Source organism: Pristiophorus japonicus, chromosome 21 (genome assembly GCF_044704955.1).
Source record: "Pristiophorus japonicus isolate sPriJap1 chromosome 21, sPriJap1.hap1, whole genome shotgun sequence".
NCBI lineage: Eukaryota > Metazoa > Chordata > Chondrichthyes > Pristiophoridae > Pristiophorus > Pristiophorus japonicus.
In genome coordinates this window covers 38,492,780-38,510,117 of record NC_091997.1, presented here as the reverse complement: position 1 = coordinate 38,510,117, position 17,338 = coordinate 38,492,780, and the positions used below count along the sequence as shown (strand labels likewise).

The following is a 17,338-nucleotide window of genomic DNA, read 5'->3' as shown; positions in this document are numbered from 1 at the left end:
CATGGTGCATCTCCAAATTTGACATGTTTCTATTTGTTCTGAGAATTTTGAAGATTTTCTGTCTCTGTGACAAGAAGATTTCCTACTCTGTTCCCTTCAGTTTGAAGGGACCCAAAGGAGATGTGTGTCTGTGTAAAATCTCGCTGTGAACCAAACTGACTTCTCTCTCTCAGTTTAAAGCAATCTCGGCTTTACCAGATCTTCCAGTTTCGAGAGACAGGAAAATAATTCCTGCTTATCTTGAGGATATTACACAGAGCCACGCTGCACATTCTGGCTGTTTGATAACTCGGATCCAAGCTGCACTGCCACGAGATCCGTGTGAACTGATTTCTGGGGATTGGTGTCTTCAGCTGGTTCTGGGAAAAGGGTTGCAAAAGAATAGCCAAATGTTGCAAAGGAATCAGAACTTAGTAACAATAGTAACAAAGTAACCGAGTCAGGCAGGAGATCCTTGGCCCATCTAGCCACAGTGTTCCTGTGGGTCATTTCTAATCACACAGCCCTGTTCAATTCCTTCTTTAACCCATTAATGGTTTCTTGTTTCACCACCCATGCCAGTAATCTGTTCCACATACACACCCCCTTTTCGTTCAAGCTTCTTCCTAAATTTACACATTTCTTTTGTTGTCCTTAATTTGTAAATATCACCCCTTGTGCTTAAAATCTGTACAAGGCAGAAAGATTTACTTGGGTCCAAACCAGTCAGACTTTTAAACCCTTTCAGTCTTCTCTTTTCTAAAGAAAAAAAAGCCAGACTCATCAATCTCCCCATAAACGTCATTCCCTTAGCTCTGGGATGAGCTGCGTTTAGCTCTGGACGAGCTGCATCAATTCATCCAAAATTCATTTTTCAATTTCATTTTAAATTGGATTGAAACACCTTGCACAGTTGATGAATTGTAAATTCTATTGCTATTGTACTTCATTAGTTATAATGAAATAATTATAATGCAAACGGTCAAACTGGCTGCTTCAGTCATTTCTCACTGAGAGACACGGAAATCACAAGTTTGAACAAACAGTTCGAGTGTGTGGTGAATCTGTTTGATATTTTGTTGCACACTCTCCCAGGAATCTCAATCAAAGTAAAACTATAAGATCTCTATCGATGAATATTCCCAGATAATCATGGTGTTGAATAGAGTAAACATACAACAGAATGTGAATCTGTTAATGGTAATAAATCAGGACCAGTAATAAATAATTCCTTTTAGGGTATTTAAAATGATGCCGAAATTACCTTGATGGAGATCCAACGCCCATGGTACACTATCAATAATCAACTAGAGAAGTGCTTTAAAAGTCTTACCACCCGTTCTATGGAAAATAATGATTTTTTTGAGAGAATTATTTACAGATCTGAAACACCACTGGGGTGCTACAAATGTCCGAGCAAACTCCGGGAGAGTGACAGAACCCTCACAATGCAACGGTCGAGTAGTTTGGAAATCAGGTGGACCCGGACAGAATTTCAGGTCACCTGCACATAGACATTTCATAAACTGCATGTTAATAGTCATCTTGGTCAGTGGGTAGCATGCCCACCTCTTGAGTCAGAAGGTCATAAGAACATAACATAAGAAATAGGACCAGGAGGAGGCCAAATGGCCCATTGACCCTGTTCCACCATTCAATAAGATCATGGCTGATCTGATCTTGGCCTCAACTCCACTTTCCTGCCCGCTCCCCATAACCCTTGGTTCCCTTATAGTACAAGAATCTCTCTCTCTCCGCCTTGAATATATTCAATGACTCGGCTTCCACAGCTCTCTGGGGCTGAGAATTCCAGATTCCCGATCCTCAGAGAAGAAATTCCTCCTCATGTCCATCTTCAATGAGCGACCCCTTATTCTGACCTTATGCCCCCTAGATTTCCCACAAGGGGAAACATCCTCTCTGCATCTACCCTGTCAAGACCCCTCAGAATTTTATACGTTTCAAAAAGATCACCTCTCATTCTTCTAAACTCCAATGAGTATAGGCTCAACCTTTCTTCATATGATGACCCTTCATCTCAGGAATCAATCTAGTGAACCTTCTCTGCACTGCCTCCAAAGCAAGTATATCCCTCCTCAAATAAGGAGACCAAAACTGTACGCAGTACTCTAGGTGCAGTCTCACCAATGCCCTGTACAGTTGTAGCAAGACTTCCCTGCTTTTATACTCCATCCCCCTTGCCATAAAGACCAACATTCCATTTGCCTTTCTGATTATTTGCTGTACCTGCATGCTAACCTTTTGTGTTTCATGCACAAGGTTAGCATGCAGGTTCCCTCTGTACTGCAGCATTCTGTAATCTCTCTCCATTTAAATAAAATGTTGCTTTTCTATTCTTCCTACCAAAGTGGATAACCTCATATTTTCCCACATTATACTCCCATCTGCCAAATGTTTGCCCACTCACTTAGCCTGTCTATATCCCTTTGCAGATTCTTTGTGCCCTCCTCACAACTTGCTTTCCCACCCATCTTTGTATCATCAGCAAATTTGGCTACATTACATTCGGTCCCTTCATCCAAGTTATTAATACAGATTGTAAATAGTTGAGACCCTAGCACTGATCCTTGTGACACCCCACTAGTTTAATTTGTACCTGAAAATGACCCATTTATCCTGACTCTCTGTTTTCTGTTAGTTAGCCAATCCTCTATCCATGTTAATATATATAACCCTAATACCATGAGCTCTTGTGCAGTAATCTTTTATGTGACACCTTATCGGATGCCTTTTGGAAATCCAAATACATGACATCTACTGGTTCCCCTTTATCCACCCTGCTCGTAACATCCTCAAAGAACTCCACTAAGTTTGTCAAACAGGATTTCCTTTTCATAAAACCATGTTGACTCTGCTTGATTGTATTATGATTTTCTAAATGTCCTACAACTGCTTCCTTAATAATGGATTCCAGCATTTTCCCAATGACACATGTTAGGCTAACTGGCCTATAGTTTCCTGCTTTCTGTCTCTCTCCTTTCTTGAATAGGGGTGTTAAATTTGCAGTTTTCCAATCCACTGGGACCGTTCCAGAATCTAGGGAATTTTGGAAGATTACAACCAATGCAGCCACTTCTTTTAAGACCTTGGGATGCAGGCCATCGAGTCCAGGGAACTTGTCCACCTTTAGTCCCATTACTTTGCCTCGATTGTTTTAATTTCCTCCCTCACTTTTGCCCCCTGATTTTCTGCTATTATTTGGATGCTTTTAGTGTCTTCTACCATGAAGACAGATATAAAATATTTGTTCAAAGTCTCTGCTATTTCCTTGTTTCCCACTATTAATTCCCCAGTCTCATTCTCCGAGGGACCAACGTTTACTTTAGCTAGTTTCTTCAATTTTATATACTTTTAGAAGCTCTTACTATCCGTTTTTATATTTCTCGTTGGTTTGCTCTCAATCTATTTTCTCCCTCTATTATTTTTTTAGTCAGCGATTTTATAATTGGATAAGTCTAATTAGAGGGATAACAGTGCAGTTCAGTCCCGTGGAGTGCACATCCTGTGGGAAGTCCTGGAAGCTTTGTGCGGCCTATACAACCATGTGTGGAGGAGGTGCCTCCAGCTTCAACTACTCGATCTCCGCTTTTCGGAGCTTGTGCGGCGGCTGGAGTCAATCCGCAAGGCTGAGAGCTACATGGGTAGTACGTTTCAGGAGGTGGTCACCCCGCAGCTTAAAAGTGTGCAGACAGACGGAAATTGGGTGACCACCAGATGGAGGAAGAAAGCTAGGCAGGTAGTGCAGGAGAACCCCCCCTGAGTCCATCTCGCTTTCCAACCGATATTCTCTTCTGAGGGTGATGGTGCCTCTGGGGACTGCAGCCAGAGCCAAGTCCAAGGCACCACAGGTGGCTCAGCTACAGGGGGGAGGGACAAAGAATAAAAGAGCTGTAGTGGTAGGGAATTCAGTAGTTGGGGGAACAGACAGGCGTTTCTGCGGACGTAGAAGTGACTCCCGAATGGTATGGTGCCTCCCTGGTGCCAGGGTCAAGGATGTCAGAGTGGATGCAAGGCATTCTTGGGGGAGAGGGTAAACAGCTCGAGGTCGTGGTCCATATCGGGACCAATGACCTAAGTAGAAAGTGGGTTGAGGTCCTGCAGGCAGAATTTAGAGAGCTAGGAGAAAAATTAAAGGGTAGGACCTCCAAGGTAGTAATCTCCGGGTTACTACTAGTGCCACGTGCTAATGAGTACAAAAATAGAAGGATAGAGAGGATGAATGTGTGGCTGGAGAGTTGGTGTAGGAGGAAGGGCTTTAAATTCCTGAGGCATTGGGACTGCTTCTAGGGGAGCTGGGACCTGTACAAACCGGACGGGTTGCACCTCAACAGCGCCGGGACCAATATCCTCACGGGGAGTTTTGCTAGTGCTGTTGGGGAGAGTTTAAACTAGATAGGCAGGGGGATGGGAACCTGAGAACAAATTCAATAGGGAAGGAAGTAAAGCTGAAATTTGAAAGCAAGAATGCAGAAAGTGAATGTGTAAGACAGAGAAAACAAGGGTTAGTAAGTAGTAATCAAGGAAGTCTTCCTGTGCTAAATGGTAATTACTTCAATGCAAGGAGTATAGCAAATAAGGCGGATGAGCTGAGAACACAGGTAGACACTTGGGAGTATGACATTATAGCCATTACAGAGACATGGCTGAAAGAGGGGCAGGTTTGGCAGCTCAATATTCCTGGCTACAGGATTTTTAGACAGGACAGAGAGGATAAAAAGGCGGGGGGGTCGTGGAATTAGAAACATAGAAACATAGAAAATAGGCGTAGGAGTAGGCCATTCGGCCTTTCTAGCCTGCACCGCCATTCAATGAGTTCATTGCTGAACATGCAACTTCAGTACCCATTCCTGCTTTCTCGCCATACCCCTTGATCCCCCTAATAGTAAGGACTTCATCTAACTCCCTTTTGAATATATTTAGTGAATTGGCCTCAACAACTTTCTGTGGTAGAGAATTCCACAGGTTCACCACTCTCTGGGTGAAGAAGTTTCTCCTCATCTCGGTCCTAAATGGCTTACCCCTTATCCTTAGACTGTGACCCCTGGTTCTGGACTTCCCCAACATTAGGAACATTCTTCCTGTATCTAACCTGTCTAAACCCATCAGAATTTTAAATGTTTCTATGAGGTCCCCTCTCATTCTTCTGAACTCCAGTGAATACAAGCCCAGTTGATCCAGTCTTGATTAAATAAATTATTATAGTGTGAGGAGGGATGATATGTTAGAGGGATCATCAAATGAGGCAATATGGGTCGAACTGAAAAATAAAAAAGGGGCAATCGCACTACTGGGCGTGTATTATAGACCCCCAAACAGTGGGAGGGAGATAGAAGAGAAAATATGTAGGCAAATTGCTGTGAAGTCCAAAAACCATAGGGTAATTATAGTAGGGGATTTGAACTATCCTAATCTTGATTGGGACAAATATAGTATAGAGGGTGCAGAATTCCTAAAATCATTCAAGAGAACTTTTTTAGTCAATATGTAACAAGCCCAACACGGGAGGGGGCAGTTCTGGATTTAGTTTCGGGGAATGAAGCTGGGCAGGTGGAGGAGACTTGGGGGAGACTTGGATGCCAGTGACCATAATTCAGTCAGATTCAAGGTAGTTATGGATAAGGACAAGGATAGACCAGGAATAAAAGTCCCAAATTGGGAAAAAGCTAACTTTGCTAAATTGAGAAGTGATTTGGCCACAGTGGACTGGAAACAGCTACTTGTGGGTAAATCAGTGTTGGAACAGTGGGGGTCATTCAACGATGAGATCTGGGGAGAGGGCTCAGGCCAAACATGTGCCCTTAAAGAAAACGGGTGGGAATAACAATTCTAGAGCCCCCTGGATGTCTAGGGACTTACAGGGGAGGATAACGAAAAAAAGGGAAGCTTATGTCATATACCAACGGCTAAATACTGTAGAATCTCTGGAGAAATATAGAAAGTTCAGAGGTAAATTAAAAAAGGATATTAAGAATGCTAAGAGAGAGCATGAAACATTCTTGGCAAGTAAAAGCAAGGAAAACCCAAAGATGTTCTATAAATATATTAAGAGCAAGAGGATAGCTAAAGAAAGGATAGGGCCTATTAGAGACCATGACGGTAATGTGTGTGTGGAGGCGTAAGATGTTGGTATGGTTCTTAATTAATACTTTTCACAAAGCAAAGGGGCAATGCAGATACTTCTATCGAGGAGGAGTGTGAAGTTCTGGATGAAATAAACATAGTGAGAGAGAAGGTATTAAAGGGTTTAGCAGCTTTGAAAGTGGATAAGTCCCCAGGCCCGGATGAAATGCATCCCAGGCTGTTGAGCGAAGCAAAAGAGGAAATAGCAGAGGCCTTGACCATCATTTTTCAGTCCTCTTTGGATTTGGGCATGGTGCTGGAGGATTGGAGGACTGCTAATGTAGTACCCTTGTTTAAGAAGGGAGAAAGGGATAGGCTGAGTAAATACATGCCCGTCAGCCTAACCTCAGTGGTGGGAAAATTATCGGAAAAAATCCTGAAGGACAGGATAAATCTACATTTAGAAAGGCAAGGATTAATCAGGGACAGTCAGCATGGATTTATTAAGGGAAGATTGTGTTTGACTAACCTAATTGAATTTTTTGAGAAGGTAACCAGGAGGGTCGATGAGGGTAGTGCGTACGATGTAGTATATATTGACTTTAGCAAAGCTTTTGATAAGGTCCCACATGGCAGACTGGTCATGAATATAAAAGCACATGGGATCCAGGGCAAAGTGGCAAGTTAGATCCAAAACTAGCTTAGAGGTAGGAAGCAAAGGGTAATGGTTGATGGATGTCTTTGTAACTGGAAGAATGTTTCCAATGGGGTTCTGCAGGACTCAGTACTGGGTCCCTTGCTTTTTGTGGTATACATTCATGATCTAGATTTGAATATAGGGGGTATGATTAAGAAGTTTGCAAATGGCACTAAAATTGGCTGCGTGGTTGATAATGAAGAGGAAAGTCATGGGCTGCAGGAGGATATCAATCTCCTGGTCAGGTGGGCAGAACAGTGGCAAATGGAATTTAATTCGGAGAAGTGTGAGGTGATGCACTTTGGGAGGGCTAATAAGGAAAGAGTATACACATTAAACGGTAAGCCACTTAATAGTGTAGATGAACAAAGGGACCTTGGAGTGCTTGTCCACAGATCCCTGAATGTAGCAGGCCAAGTGGATAAGGTGGTTAAGAAGGCATACGGAATGCTTGCCTTTATTGGCCGAGGCATAGCATACAAGAGTAGGGAGGTTATGATTAAATTGTATAATACTTTGGTTAGGCCACAGCTGGGATACTGCATACAGTTCTGGCTGCCGTACTATAGGAAGGGCATGATTGCACTGGAGAGGGTACAGAGATTTACTAGGATGCTGCCTGGAATGAAGAATCTTAGCTATGGGGACAGTTTGGATAGGCTGGGTTAGTTCTTCTTGGAACAGAGGAGGCTGAGAGGAGACTCATTGAGGTGTACAAAATTGAGGGGCCTGGATATAGTGGATAGCAAGAGCCTATTTCCCTTGGTGGAAGGGTCAATTACGAGGGGGCATAGTTTTAAGGTGGTTGGTGGAAGGTTTAGAGGGGATTTGAGAGGAAGCTTCTTCATGCAGAGAGTTGTGATGGTCTAGAACTTGCCTGGAAGGGTGGTAGAGGCAGAAACCCTCACCACATTTAAAAGGTGCTTGGATGGGCACTTGAAGTGCCATAACCTGCAGGGTTACGGATCTAGAGCTGGTAAGTGGGATTGGACTGCATAACCTCTTGTTGGCCAGTGCAGATATAATGGTAAGTACTGCAGGGAATTGAATAAGGCCAGGGTGATCTGGACTAGTTTCGATCGTCTGGATGGGTCGGAGAGTAATTTTTCCAGAATTTTTTACCCAATTGGCCTGGGTTTATAGCTGTTTTTTTGCCTCTCCCAGAAGATCGCATGGCTCCGGGTGGGGTGGAGTGTAAAATATTGCGATACATGGAGTATCGCAGTTGTGTGGGGCGGACTGGTTGGGCTGGGTGCTCTTTACATATATGCCATTGTTCATTGCTCATAGGTTTATATGTAACCTTTAGGGCTGCTGACCGAGGGCCGTGCGGCAATTTGTCAGCCGGCGCAGACACGATGGGCCAGAATGGTCTCCTGCGCTGTAAATTTCTGTGTTTCTATGTTTGTTGGTTTCTTCCTTAGTTAGCCACGGATGGTTCATCCTTCTCAGAGTCTTTCTCAATTCTCTTTGTTGAGAATTATGAAATATCTCCTTAAATGTCTGCCGCTGCTAATCTACCATCTGTGCTTTTAATTTATTTTCCAAGCCCACCTTAACCAACTCTGTCGTCATACCTTTGTAATTGCTTTTATTTAGGTTTAAGACACCAGTTTCAGACCCAAGTTTCTCACCCTCAGAATTCCATATTCAGTTTATCATGTTATGATCGCTCTTCCCTAGAGGATCCTTAACTATGTGCACGTTAATTAATCCTGTCACATTACACATTACCAGATTTTAAATACCTTGTTCCCTGGTTGGAACATATTGTTCTAAGAAACTGTCCAGAATACACTCTCTGAACTCATCCTCAAGGCTACCTTTGCCAATTTGATTTGTCCAATCTATATGAAGATTAAAATCGTCCATGGTTATTGCAGTACCTCTCTTACTCTCTTACATGCCCCCATTTTTTCTTGATTTATATTCTGTCCTACAGTGTGGCTACTGTTAGGTCGTGGGCCAACATCCTACTCCAGAGACTTGAGCACAAAAATCCAAGCTAGCATGCCTATACAGTACTGAGGGAGCGCTGCACTGTCGGTGGGGCAGTGCTGAGGGAGCGCCGCACTGTCGGAGGGGCAGTGCTGAGGGAGCGCCGCACTGTCGGAGAAGCAGTGCTGAGGGAGCGCTGCAGCTTTGAAGTTGCCACGTTTTGGATGAGACGTTAAACTGAATCTGCCCTCCCAGATGGATGTCAAAGATCTTATGGAAACTTTGCAGAAGAGCAGGGGAGTTCTCTCGGTGTCCTGGCCAATATTTAGCATTCAACAAACATCATTAAAAAGATTATCTTGTCATTTATCTTATTGCTGTGTGTGGGAACTTGCTGTGCACAAATTGGCTGCAGACTTTTCTACATTATAATAGTGACTACACTTCAAAATTCTTGAATTGGTTGTAACGTGTTTTGGCATAAATTACAAAAGTGTTCGCACTTCAAAAGTGTTTAATTGGCTGTGAAGCATTAGAACATAAGAATTAGGAGCAGGAGTCGGCCATTCATAGAAACATAGAAAATAGGTGCAGGAGAAGGCCATTCGGCCCTTCGAGCCTGCACTACTATTCAATGAGTTCATGGATGAACATGCAACTTCAGTACTCCATTCCTGCTTTCTCGCTGTACCCCTTGATCCCCCTAGTAGTAAAGACTACATCTAGCTCCTTTTTGAATATATTCAGCCCATCGAGCGTGTTCTGCCATTCAATCAGATCATGGCTGATCTACCTCCACTCCACATTCCTGCACTATCCCCATATTCCTTGATTCCCCCAGTATTCAAAAATCTATCGATCCCTGTCTTGAAGCGCAATACAAATGGTTCTTTCCCTTCTCCATAGAATCATAGAATGGTAACAGCATGGAAGAAGGCTGACTCTCAGCTAGTCCCACTCCCCCATCCTTTCCCCGTAGTTCTGCAATTCTTTTTCCTTCAGATACTTTTCCAACTACCTTTTGAAAGATAAAATTGAGTCTGCCAACACCACCTTTCAGGCAGTGCTTTCCAGATCTTAACTCGCTGCGTCAAAAGTTGTTCATACATCGCCTCTCACCTTAAATCTGTGCCCTCTGGTTCTCGACCCTGCTGCCACTGGGAACAGTGCTAATGCTCTATGCGGTGCTCCTTCACAGCAAATGAGCCAAAGGTGGGCAGCGGAAAGCCTCCCTGATAAAGTGCGACATCACCATTGACACCTGGGAGTCCCTGGCTGAAGACCACTCTAGGTGGAGAAAGTGCATCCGGGAGGGCGTTGAGCTCTTCGAATCTCAACGCCGAGAGCATGAAGAGGTCAAACGCAGGCAGCGGAAGGAGCATGCGGCAAACCAGTCCCACCCGCCCCTTCCCTCGACGAATGTCTGTCCCACCTGAGACAGAATCTGTGGTTCTCGTGTTGGACTGTTCAGCCACCAAAGAACTCACTTCAGGAGTGGAAGCAAGTCTTCCTCGATTCCGAGGGACTGCTTATGATGACGATGACTGGGTTTTGGTCTACTCTGTCCACATTCCTCATGATTTTGAACACCTCGATCAAGTCTCCTTTCAACCTTCTCTGTTCCAAGGAGAACAACCCCAGCTTCTCCAGTCTCTCCATGTAACTTAAGTCCCTCATCCCTGGAATCATTCTCATAAATCTTTTCTGCACCCTCTCCAAGGCCTTCACATATTTCCTAAAGTGCGGTGCCCAGAATTGGACACAATACTCCAGTTGAGGCTGAACAGGTTCATCATAATTTCCACACTTTATACTCTATACCTGTATTTATGAAGCCCAGGATCCTGTAAGCCTTTTTAACCGCTTTCGCAACCTGCCCTATCATCTTCAGTGATTTGTGCACACATATCCCCAGGTCTCTCTGTTCATGCATCCCCTTCAGGATTGTACCCTTTAGTTTATATTTCCTCTCCTCATTCTTTGTTCCAAAATGCATCACTTTGCATTTTTCTGCATTAAATTTTATCTGCCACATGTCTGCCCATCCCACCTGTGTCCTCCTGAAGTCTATCCCTATCCTCCTCACTGTTCACTATATTTCCAAGTTTTGTGTCATCTGCAAATGTTGAAATTGTGCTCTGTAAACCCAAGTCCTAGTCATTAATATATATCCAGAAAAGCTGTGGTCCCAGTACCGAGCCCTGGGGAACACCACTGTATACCTTCCTCCAGTCCGAGAAACAACCATTCACCACTACTCTCTCTTTCCTGTCACTGAGCCAATTCCGTATCCATGCTGCCACTGTCCCTTTTATTCCACGGGCTCCAACTTTGCTGCCAAGTCTACTATGTGGCACTTTGGAAATCCATGTACACTACATCAACCACATTACCCTCATCAACCCTCTCTGTTACCTCATCAAAAAACTCGGATAATTTGGTTAAACGCGATTTGCCTTTAACAAATCCGTACTGGCTTTTGTTAATTAATCCATCCCAATCCATGTAATTTTGTCCCTGATTATTTTTTCTAAAAGCTTCCCCACGACTGATGTTAAACTGACTGGCCTGCAGTTTCTGGGTTTATCCTTGCACCCTTTATTGAACAATAGTGTATCATTTGCAATTTTCCAACCCTCTGGCACCACCTGTGTATCTATGGAGGATTGGAATATTATGGCCAGTACCTCCGTGATTTCTGTCCTCAATTCCCTCAGCATCCTAGGATGCAGCCTTTATAATACCTCTATCAATTTTTATCCTATCAAGTGTCTCCACTATCTCATCTTTCACTCTGTCTATGGCAGCATCCTCTTCCTTGTTGAAGACAGATGTAAAGTACTCGTTTAGTACCTCAGCCATGCCCTGAGCCTCCAATGTGTAGGTCTCCTTTTTGGTCCTTAATCGGCCCCACCCCTCCTCCTACTGCCCGTTTACTATTTATATGCCGATAGAGGACTTTTATGTTGGCTGCCATACTATTCTCATACCCTCTCTTTCACTTCTGTGACCTTTCGATATTTATCCTGATTCTCAGATGTATTTGCAACCTGACATCTGTGACATGTGCTCTTTTACTGCTTCATTCCTTCCCGCGGTGCTGATTTATGTGTTTTGACTGGGGTTAATGTTGAGAATTTGTGTCCAATTTTTAGATTCTGACATGGTCTCTTTTGACGGGAACAGTTCTCTGAGCTATCGATTCCAGAGGAGAAGTACTCGCACGCTCTTCGATTCCATCTCGTTTAACTTCAAAACCATGGTCAAGGACGGACTCCTCCTGCACAGTGAGGGCGGAGAGGGAGATTATATCAGTGTGGAGCTGCAGGGAGCAAAACTGCTATTTCACATTAATTTAGGTATTTCATCTGTGCAACTGCACCATTTAAGGAGATTCCTCATTGAAGTCAGTGACTTCAGCTGCAACCAGGCCTACTCATTAAAGCCAGACACGCAGAGCAGGGAGAGGCCCAGCTAAACACCTTGCAAATTACAGACCCTATCACAGGATCCAAAGTATGATAGCTCAGTGGACGAATGATCCAGAGATATGAAACTCTTTTAGAGTCCAGAGATATGAGTTCAGATCCCACCACAGCAGCTGTGGAATTTAAATTCATTTAATTTGGAATAAAAAGCGAGTATCAGTAATGGTGACCATGTAACTACCAGATTGTTGTAAAAACCCATCTGGTTCACTTATGTCCTTTATGGAAGGAAATCTGCTGTCCTTACCCAGTCTGGCCCATACGTGACTCCAGATCCTCAGCAATTTGGTTGATTTTTAAACTGTCCTCTGAAATGGCCGAGAGAGTCACTCCGTTTACCGAACCGCCACAAAAAAGTTTACTAATGTTAGCTGTGGCTCAGTGGGTAGCACACTTGCCTTGAGACAGAAGATTGTAGGTTCAAGTCCCACTCCCATTCCAGGGACTTGAGCACATAAATCTAGACTGACGCTCCAGTGCAGTGCTGAGGGCATGCTGCACTGTCGGAGGTGCCATCTTTTGGCTGAGATGTTAAACCGAGGCCCCTCTGCTCTTGGGAGGATGTAAAAGATTCCATGGCACATTTCGAAGAAGAGCAGGGGAGTTATGCCTGGTATTCTGGCCAATATTTATCCCTCAATCAACATTACTTAAATAAATTATCACAGTGCTGTTTGTGGGAGCTTGCTGTGCTTGTTTCCTACATTACAACAGCGACAACACTTCAAAGCACTTTGAGATGTGAAAGACGCTATTTAAATGCAAGTCTTTTAAGAATAAAACCGGACAGACCACCCGGCATTGATCTACGCACGCCCAGTCAAACCTGCAAGGTCCTCTTCACTAACATCTGGGGACTGGTGCCAAAATTGGGAGAGCTGTCCCACGACTGGTCAAGCAACAGCCTGACATAGTCATACTCACAGAATCATAGCTTTCAGCCAATGTCCTAGACGACTGCATCACCATCCCTGGGTATGTCCTGTCCCACCGGCAGGACAGACCCACCCAAGGTGGCGGCTCAGTGCTATATAGTCGGGAGGGAGTGGCCCTGGGAATCCTCAACATTGACTCCGGACCCCATGAAGACTCCGGATCCCATGAAGTCTCATGGCTTCAGGTCAAGCATGGCCACGGAAACCTCCTGCTGATTACCACCTACCGCCCTCCCTCAGCTGATGAATCAGTACTCCATGTTGAACACCACCTGGAAGAAGCACAGAGTAGCAAGGGCACAGACCGTACTCTGGGTGGGGTACTTCAATGCCCATCATCGAGTGGCTCGGTAGGACCACTACTGACTGAGCTGGCTGAGTCCTGAAGGACAAAGCTGCCAAACTGGGCCTGCGGCAGGTGGCGAGAGAACCAACACGAGGAAGAAACCTATTTGATCTTGTCTTCATTAATCTACCTGTCACCGATGTATCTGTCCAAGACAGCATTGGTAGCAGTGACCACTGCACAGTCCTTGTGGTGATGAAGTCCCGACTTCACACTGAGGACACCCTCCATCGTGTTGTGTGGCTCTACCACCGTGCTAAATGGGATAGATTCAGAACAGATCTAGCAGCTCAAAACTGGGCATCCATGAGGGCCATCAGCAGCAGCAGAATTGTATTCCACCTCAATCTGTAACCTCATGGCCAGGCATATCCATCACTCCACCATTACCATCAGCCAGGGGACCAATCCTGATTCAATGAGGAGTGCAGAAGGACCTGCCAGGAGCAGCACCAGGCGTACCTAACAATGAGGTGCCAACCTGGGGAAGCTGCAACACAGGACTACATGCATGCTAAACAGCATGCTATAGACAGAGCTAAGCGATCCCACAATCAATGGATCAGATCAAAGCTCTGCAGTCCTGTCACATCCAGTCGTGAATAGTGGTGGGCAATTAAACAACTAACGGGAGGAGGAGGCTCTATGAATATCCCCATCCTCAATGATGGCGGAGCCCAGCACGTGTGTGCAAAAGACAAGGCTGAAGAGTTTGCAACCATCTTCAGCCAGAAGTGCCGAGTGGATGATCCATATCGGCCTCCTCCTGACGTCCCCACCATCACAGAAGCCAGACTTCAGCCAATTCGATTCACTCCACGTGATATCAAGAAATGGCTGAGCGCACTGGATACAGCAAAGACTATGGGCCCTGACAACATCCCGGCTGTTGTGCTGAAGACTTGTGCTCCAGAACTAGCCGCGCCTCTAGCCAAGCTATTCCAGTACAGCTACAACACTGGCATCTACCTGACGATGTGGAAAACTACCCAGGTATGTCCTGCCCACAAAATGCAGGACAAATCCAATCCGGCCAATTACTGCCCCATCAGTCTACTCTCAATCATCAGCAAAGTGATGGAAGGTGTTGTCGACAGTGCTATCAAGCGGCACTTACTCACCAATAACCTGCTCACTGATGCTCAGTTTGGGTTCTGCCAGGACCACTCGGCTCCAGACCTCATTACAGCCTTAGTCCAAACATGGCTGGAGTTATATCTAGCACAAAAGAAGGTGGTTGTTGGAGGCCAATCAGCCCCAGGCCATCGCTGCAGGAGTTCCTCAGGGCAGTGTCCTAGGTCCAACCATTTTCAGCTGCTTCAGCAATCATGCCTCTTCCCTCAAAAGGTCAGAAGTGGGCACTGTCTTCAGTTCCATTCACAACTCAGATAATGAAGCTGTCTGTGCCCGCATTCAGCAGACCAGGATATTTTAGGCTTGGGCTAATAAATGGCAAGTAATATTTGCGCTACATGTGCCAGGCAATGACTATCTCCAACAGGAGAGAATCTAACCACCGGCCCTTGACATTCAACGGCATTACCATCACCGAATCCCCCACCATCAACATCCTGGGGGTCACTATTGACCAGAAACTTAACAGAGCCAGCCACATAAATACTGTGGCTACAAGAGCAGGTCAGAGGCTGAGTATTCCACAGTGAGTGACTCACCTCCTGACTCCCCAAAGCCTTTCTATCATCTACAAGTCAGGAGTGTGATGGAATACTTACCTGGATGAGTGCAGTCCCAACAACATTTAAGAAGCTCAACACCATGCAGGACAAAGCAGCCCGCTTGATTGGCACCCCATCCACCAAACATTCACTCCCTCCACCACGTGGCTGCAGTGTGTACCATCTACAACATGCACTGCAGCACCTCCCAAACCCGTGTCCTCTACCACCTAGAAGGCCAAGGGCAGCAGGCGCATGGGAACACCATCACCTCCACGTTCCCCTCCAAGTCACACACCATCCTGACTTGGAAATATATCGGCCGTTCCTTCATCATCACTGGGTCAAAATCCTGGAACTCGCTCCCTAAAGCAATGTGGGAGCATCTTCACCACAAGGACTGCAGCGGTTCAAGGCGGGCGGGCAATAAATGCCGGTCTTGCCAGCGACGCCCACGTTCCAGGAACAAAAAAAAAGCTCTGCTAATTACAGATCCTATTCATGTGCGGAAGCACTGTGTTTTGAGTGAATGAATGCTAGTCAGTGTTCACTGTGTTTGGTGTAATGGGCTATCTCTCTCCAGGCAGCAGCAGCATCCATTCTGTGAGTGGCGAGACGACCATCACCCTGGGCAGCTTGCTGGATGACCAACACTGGCACATGGTTCAAATCGAGCGCTATGGGCAGGATGTTAATCTCACACTCGATGGCGACGTTGAACGTTTGCAGACTAATGGTGATTTCGACCACCTGGATTTGGATTCTGTGGTAAGCCTGTTTTACATTGGAGCTGCCACAATCTGGCTGATCTCAAATGTTGAAAAATATTCAACTCAGTTATAAGTTTAAATATTTCTACACTTTCTTGTTACATTTGAGTTTGTCCTTTGTGTCTCATTGCCTTGTGAATGTGGGTGAGAGTGTCGATAGTGCATGTATTGCTATTGATCAATGTGACTTCACTGGAGAAACACTTTCAGTTCTGTCCGATGTGACCCAACAGCTTGTTACTTGCTTTATATTTTACCTTTATTTCAGATTTCCTTTGGTGGACTGATAACTCCAGAGAGATTAGAACTGGCTGACAAGCCGAACTTCCGGGGCTGTGTGGAGAACATCATGTACAATAATATCAGTGTCATCGACCTGGCGAGAGCTAGACATTGGCAGACACAGAGACTGGTAAGGAGCTCAATAAAACCTGACTGTACAAGTGGGTGTCGGAATCCCCACACAGATAACCAATCACCGGGTCCTGAGTCAGTGGTGACTAGCTGAGAAAGAGTTCGCTAACCACTGAGACACAGAAAAGAGATGGTCTTTATGTTGACGAGGATGAGATCGCATCCTGCCCGACATGTCCATGTCTAAGGCCATTCTGATCAATGCCAAATCTTTTTCAGGAAACTTGAAAAGAAGGTTTAGCCGAGTGGGTGAGAGACGGGTACACTGGTTCCTGTACAAAGGATGTCTGTCAGAGTATGAATGGGTCTCTCAGACTGATCCAGCCTGTAGTCACAGTGAGGTTTCAACTGGCTTTTATTTTGTATAATCACCACTCCTGCCATTTTCTACCTCCCTGTGGGAGATTCCGCAGGGGGGAGAGGGGGAGAGGGGGAGAGGGAGAGAGGGAGAGAGGGAGAGAGGGAGAGAGGGAGAGAGGGAGAGAGGGAGAGAGGGAGAGAGGGAGAGAGGGAGAGAGGGAGAGAGGGAGAGAGAGGGAGAGGGGGAGATGGATGCTTCCAGAGGTGTGGTGCTGGAACTGAATGCAGTGTTACACCAGCAGTGGCTCTCTGCGGCACTGGGCCAGGGCCCTGCACAACTGAAGCATAACGTCCCCACGTTTATATTCCAGCCCCCTTGAGGTAAAGGCCAACATTCCATGAACTGCCAGTGGAGCAAGCCACAAAATCTCACAGCACAGAAAGAAGTCATTCAACCCATTGTGCTTGTACTAGCTCTTTGATTATGGGCATTATGGGCAGAGAAGGGAGGAGGTGAAGGTGAATCTGTGCCAACATTGAATGGGCCACAATTGGAGAACAATGTGATGTTTTGTGTAGCCGATTAAAAGCCAACAAGTCCCCTGGACCTGACGGCCTACATCCTAGGGCTTTAAAAGAGGTGACTCCAGAGATAGTGGATGCATTGGTTGTAATCTTTCAGAATTCCCTGGGGTCTAGAATAGTCCCAGTGGA

General features: G+C 45.4%; 1 protein-coding gene across 1 annotated transcript in view; it reads left to right on the top strand.

Moving 5' to 3' along the window:
* Positions 1–17,338, top strand: part of cntnap1 (contactin associated protein 1) — a 64,558-nt gene that overhangs the window by 9,536 nt on the left and 37,684 nt on the right. Inside the window, exons 4-6 of the mRNA XM_070863918.1 lie at positions 11,814–12,054; positions 15,724–15,908; positions 16,179–16,322. Of these exons, the coding sequence (XP_070720019.1) occupies positions 11,814–12,054; positions 15,724–15,908; positions 16,179–16,322 (570 nt within the window). The remainder of the gene's footprint in view (positions 1–11,813; positions 12,055–15,723; positions 15,909–16,178; positions 16,323–17,338) is intronic.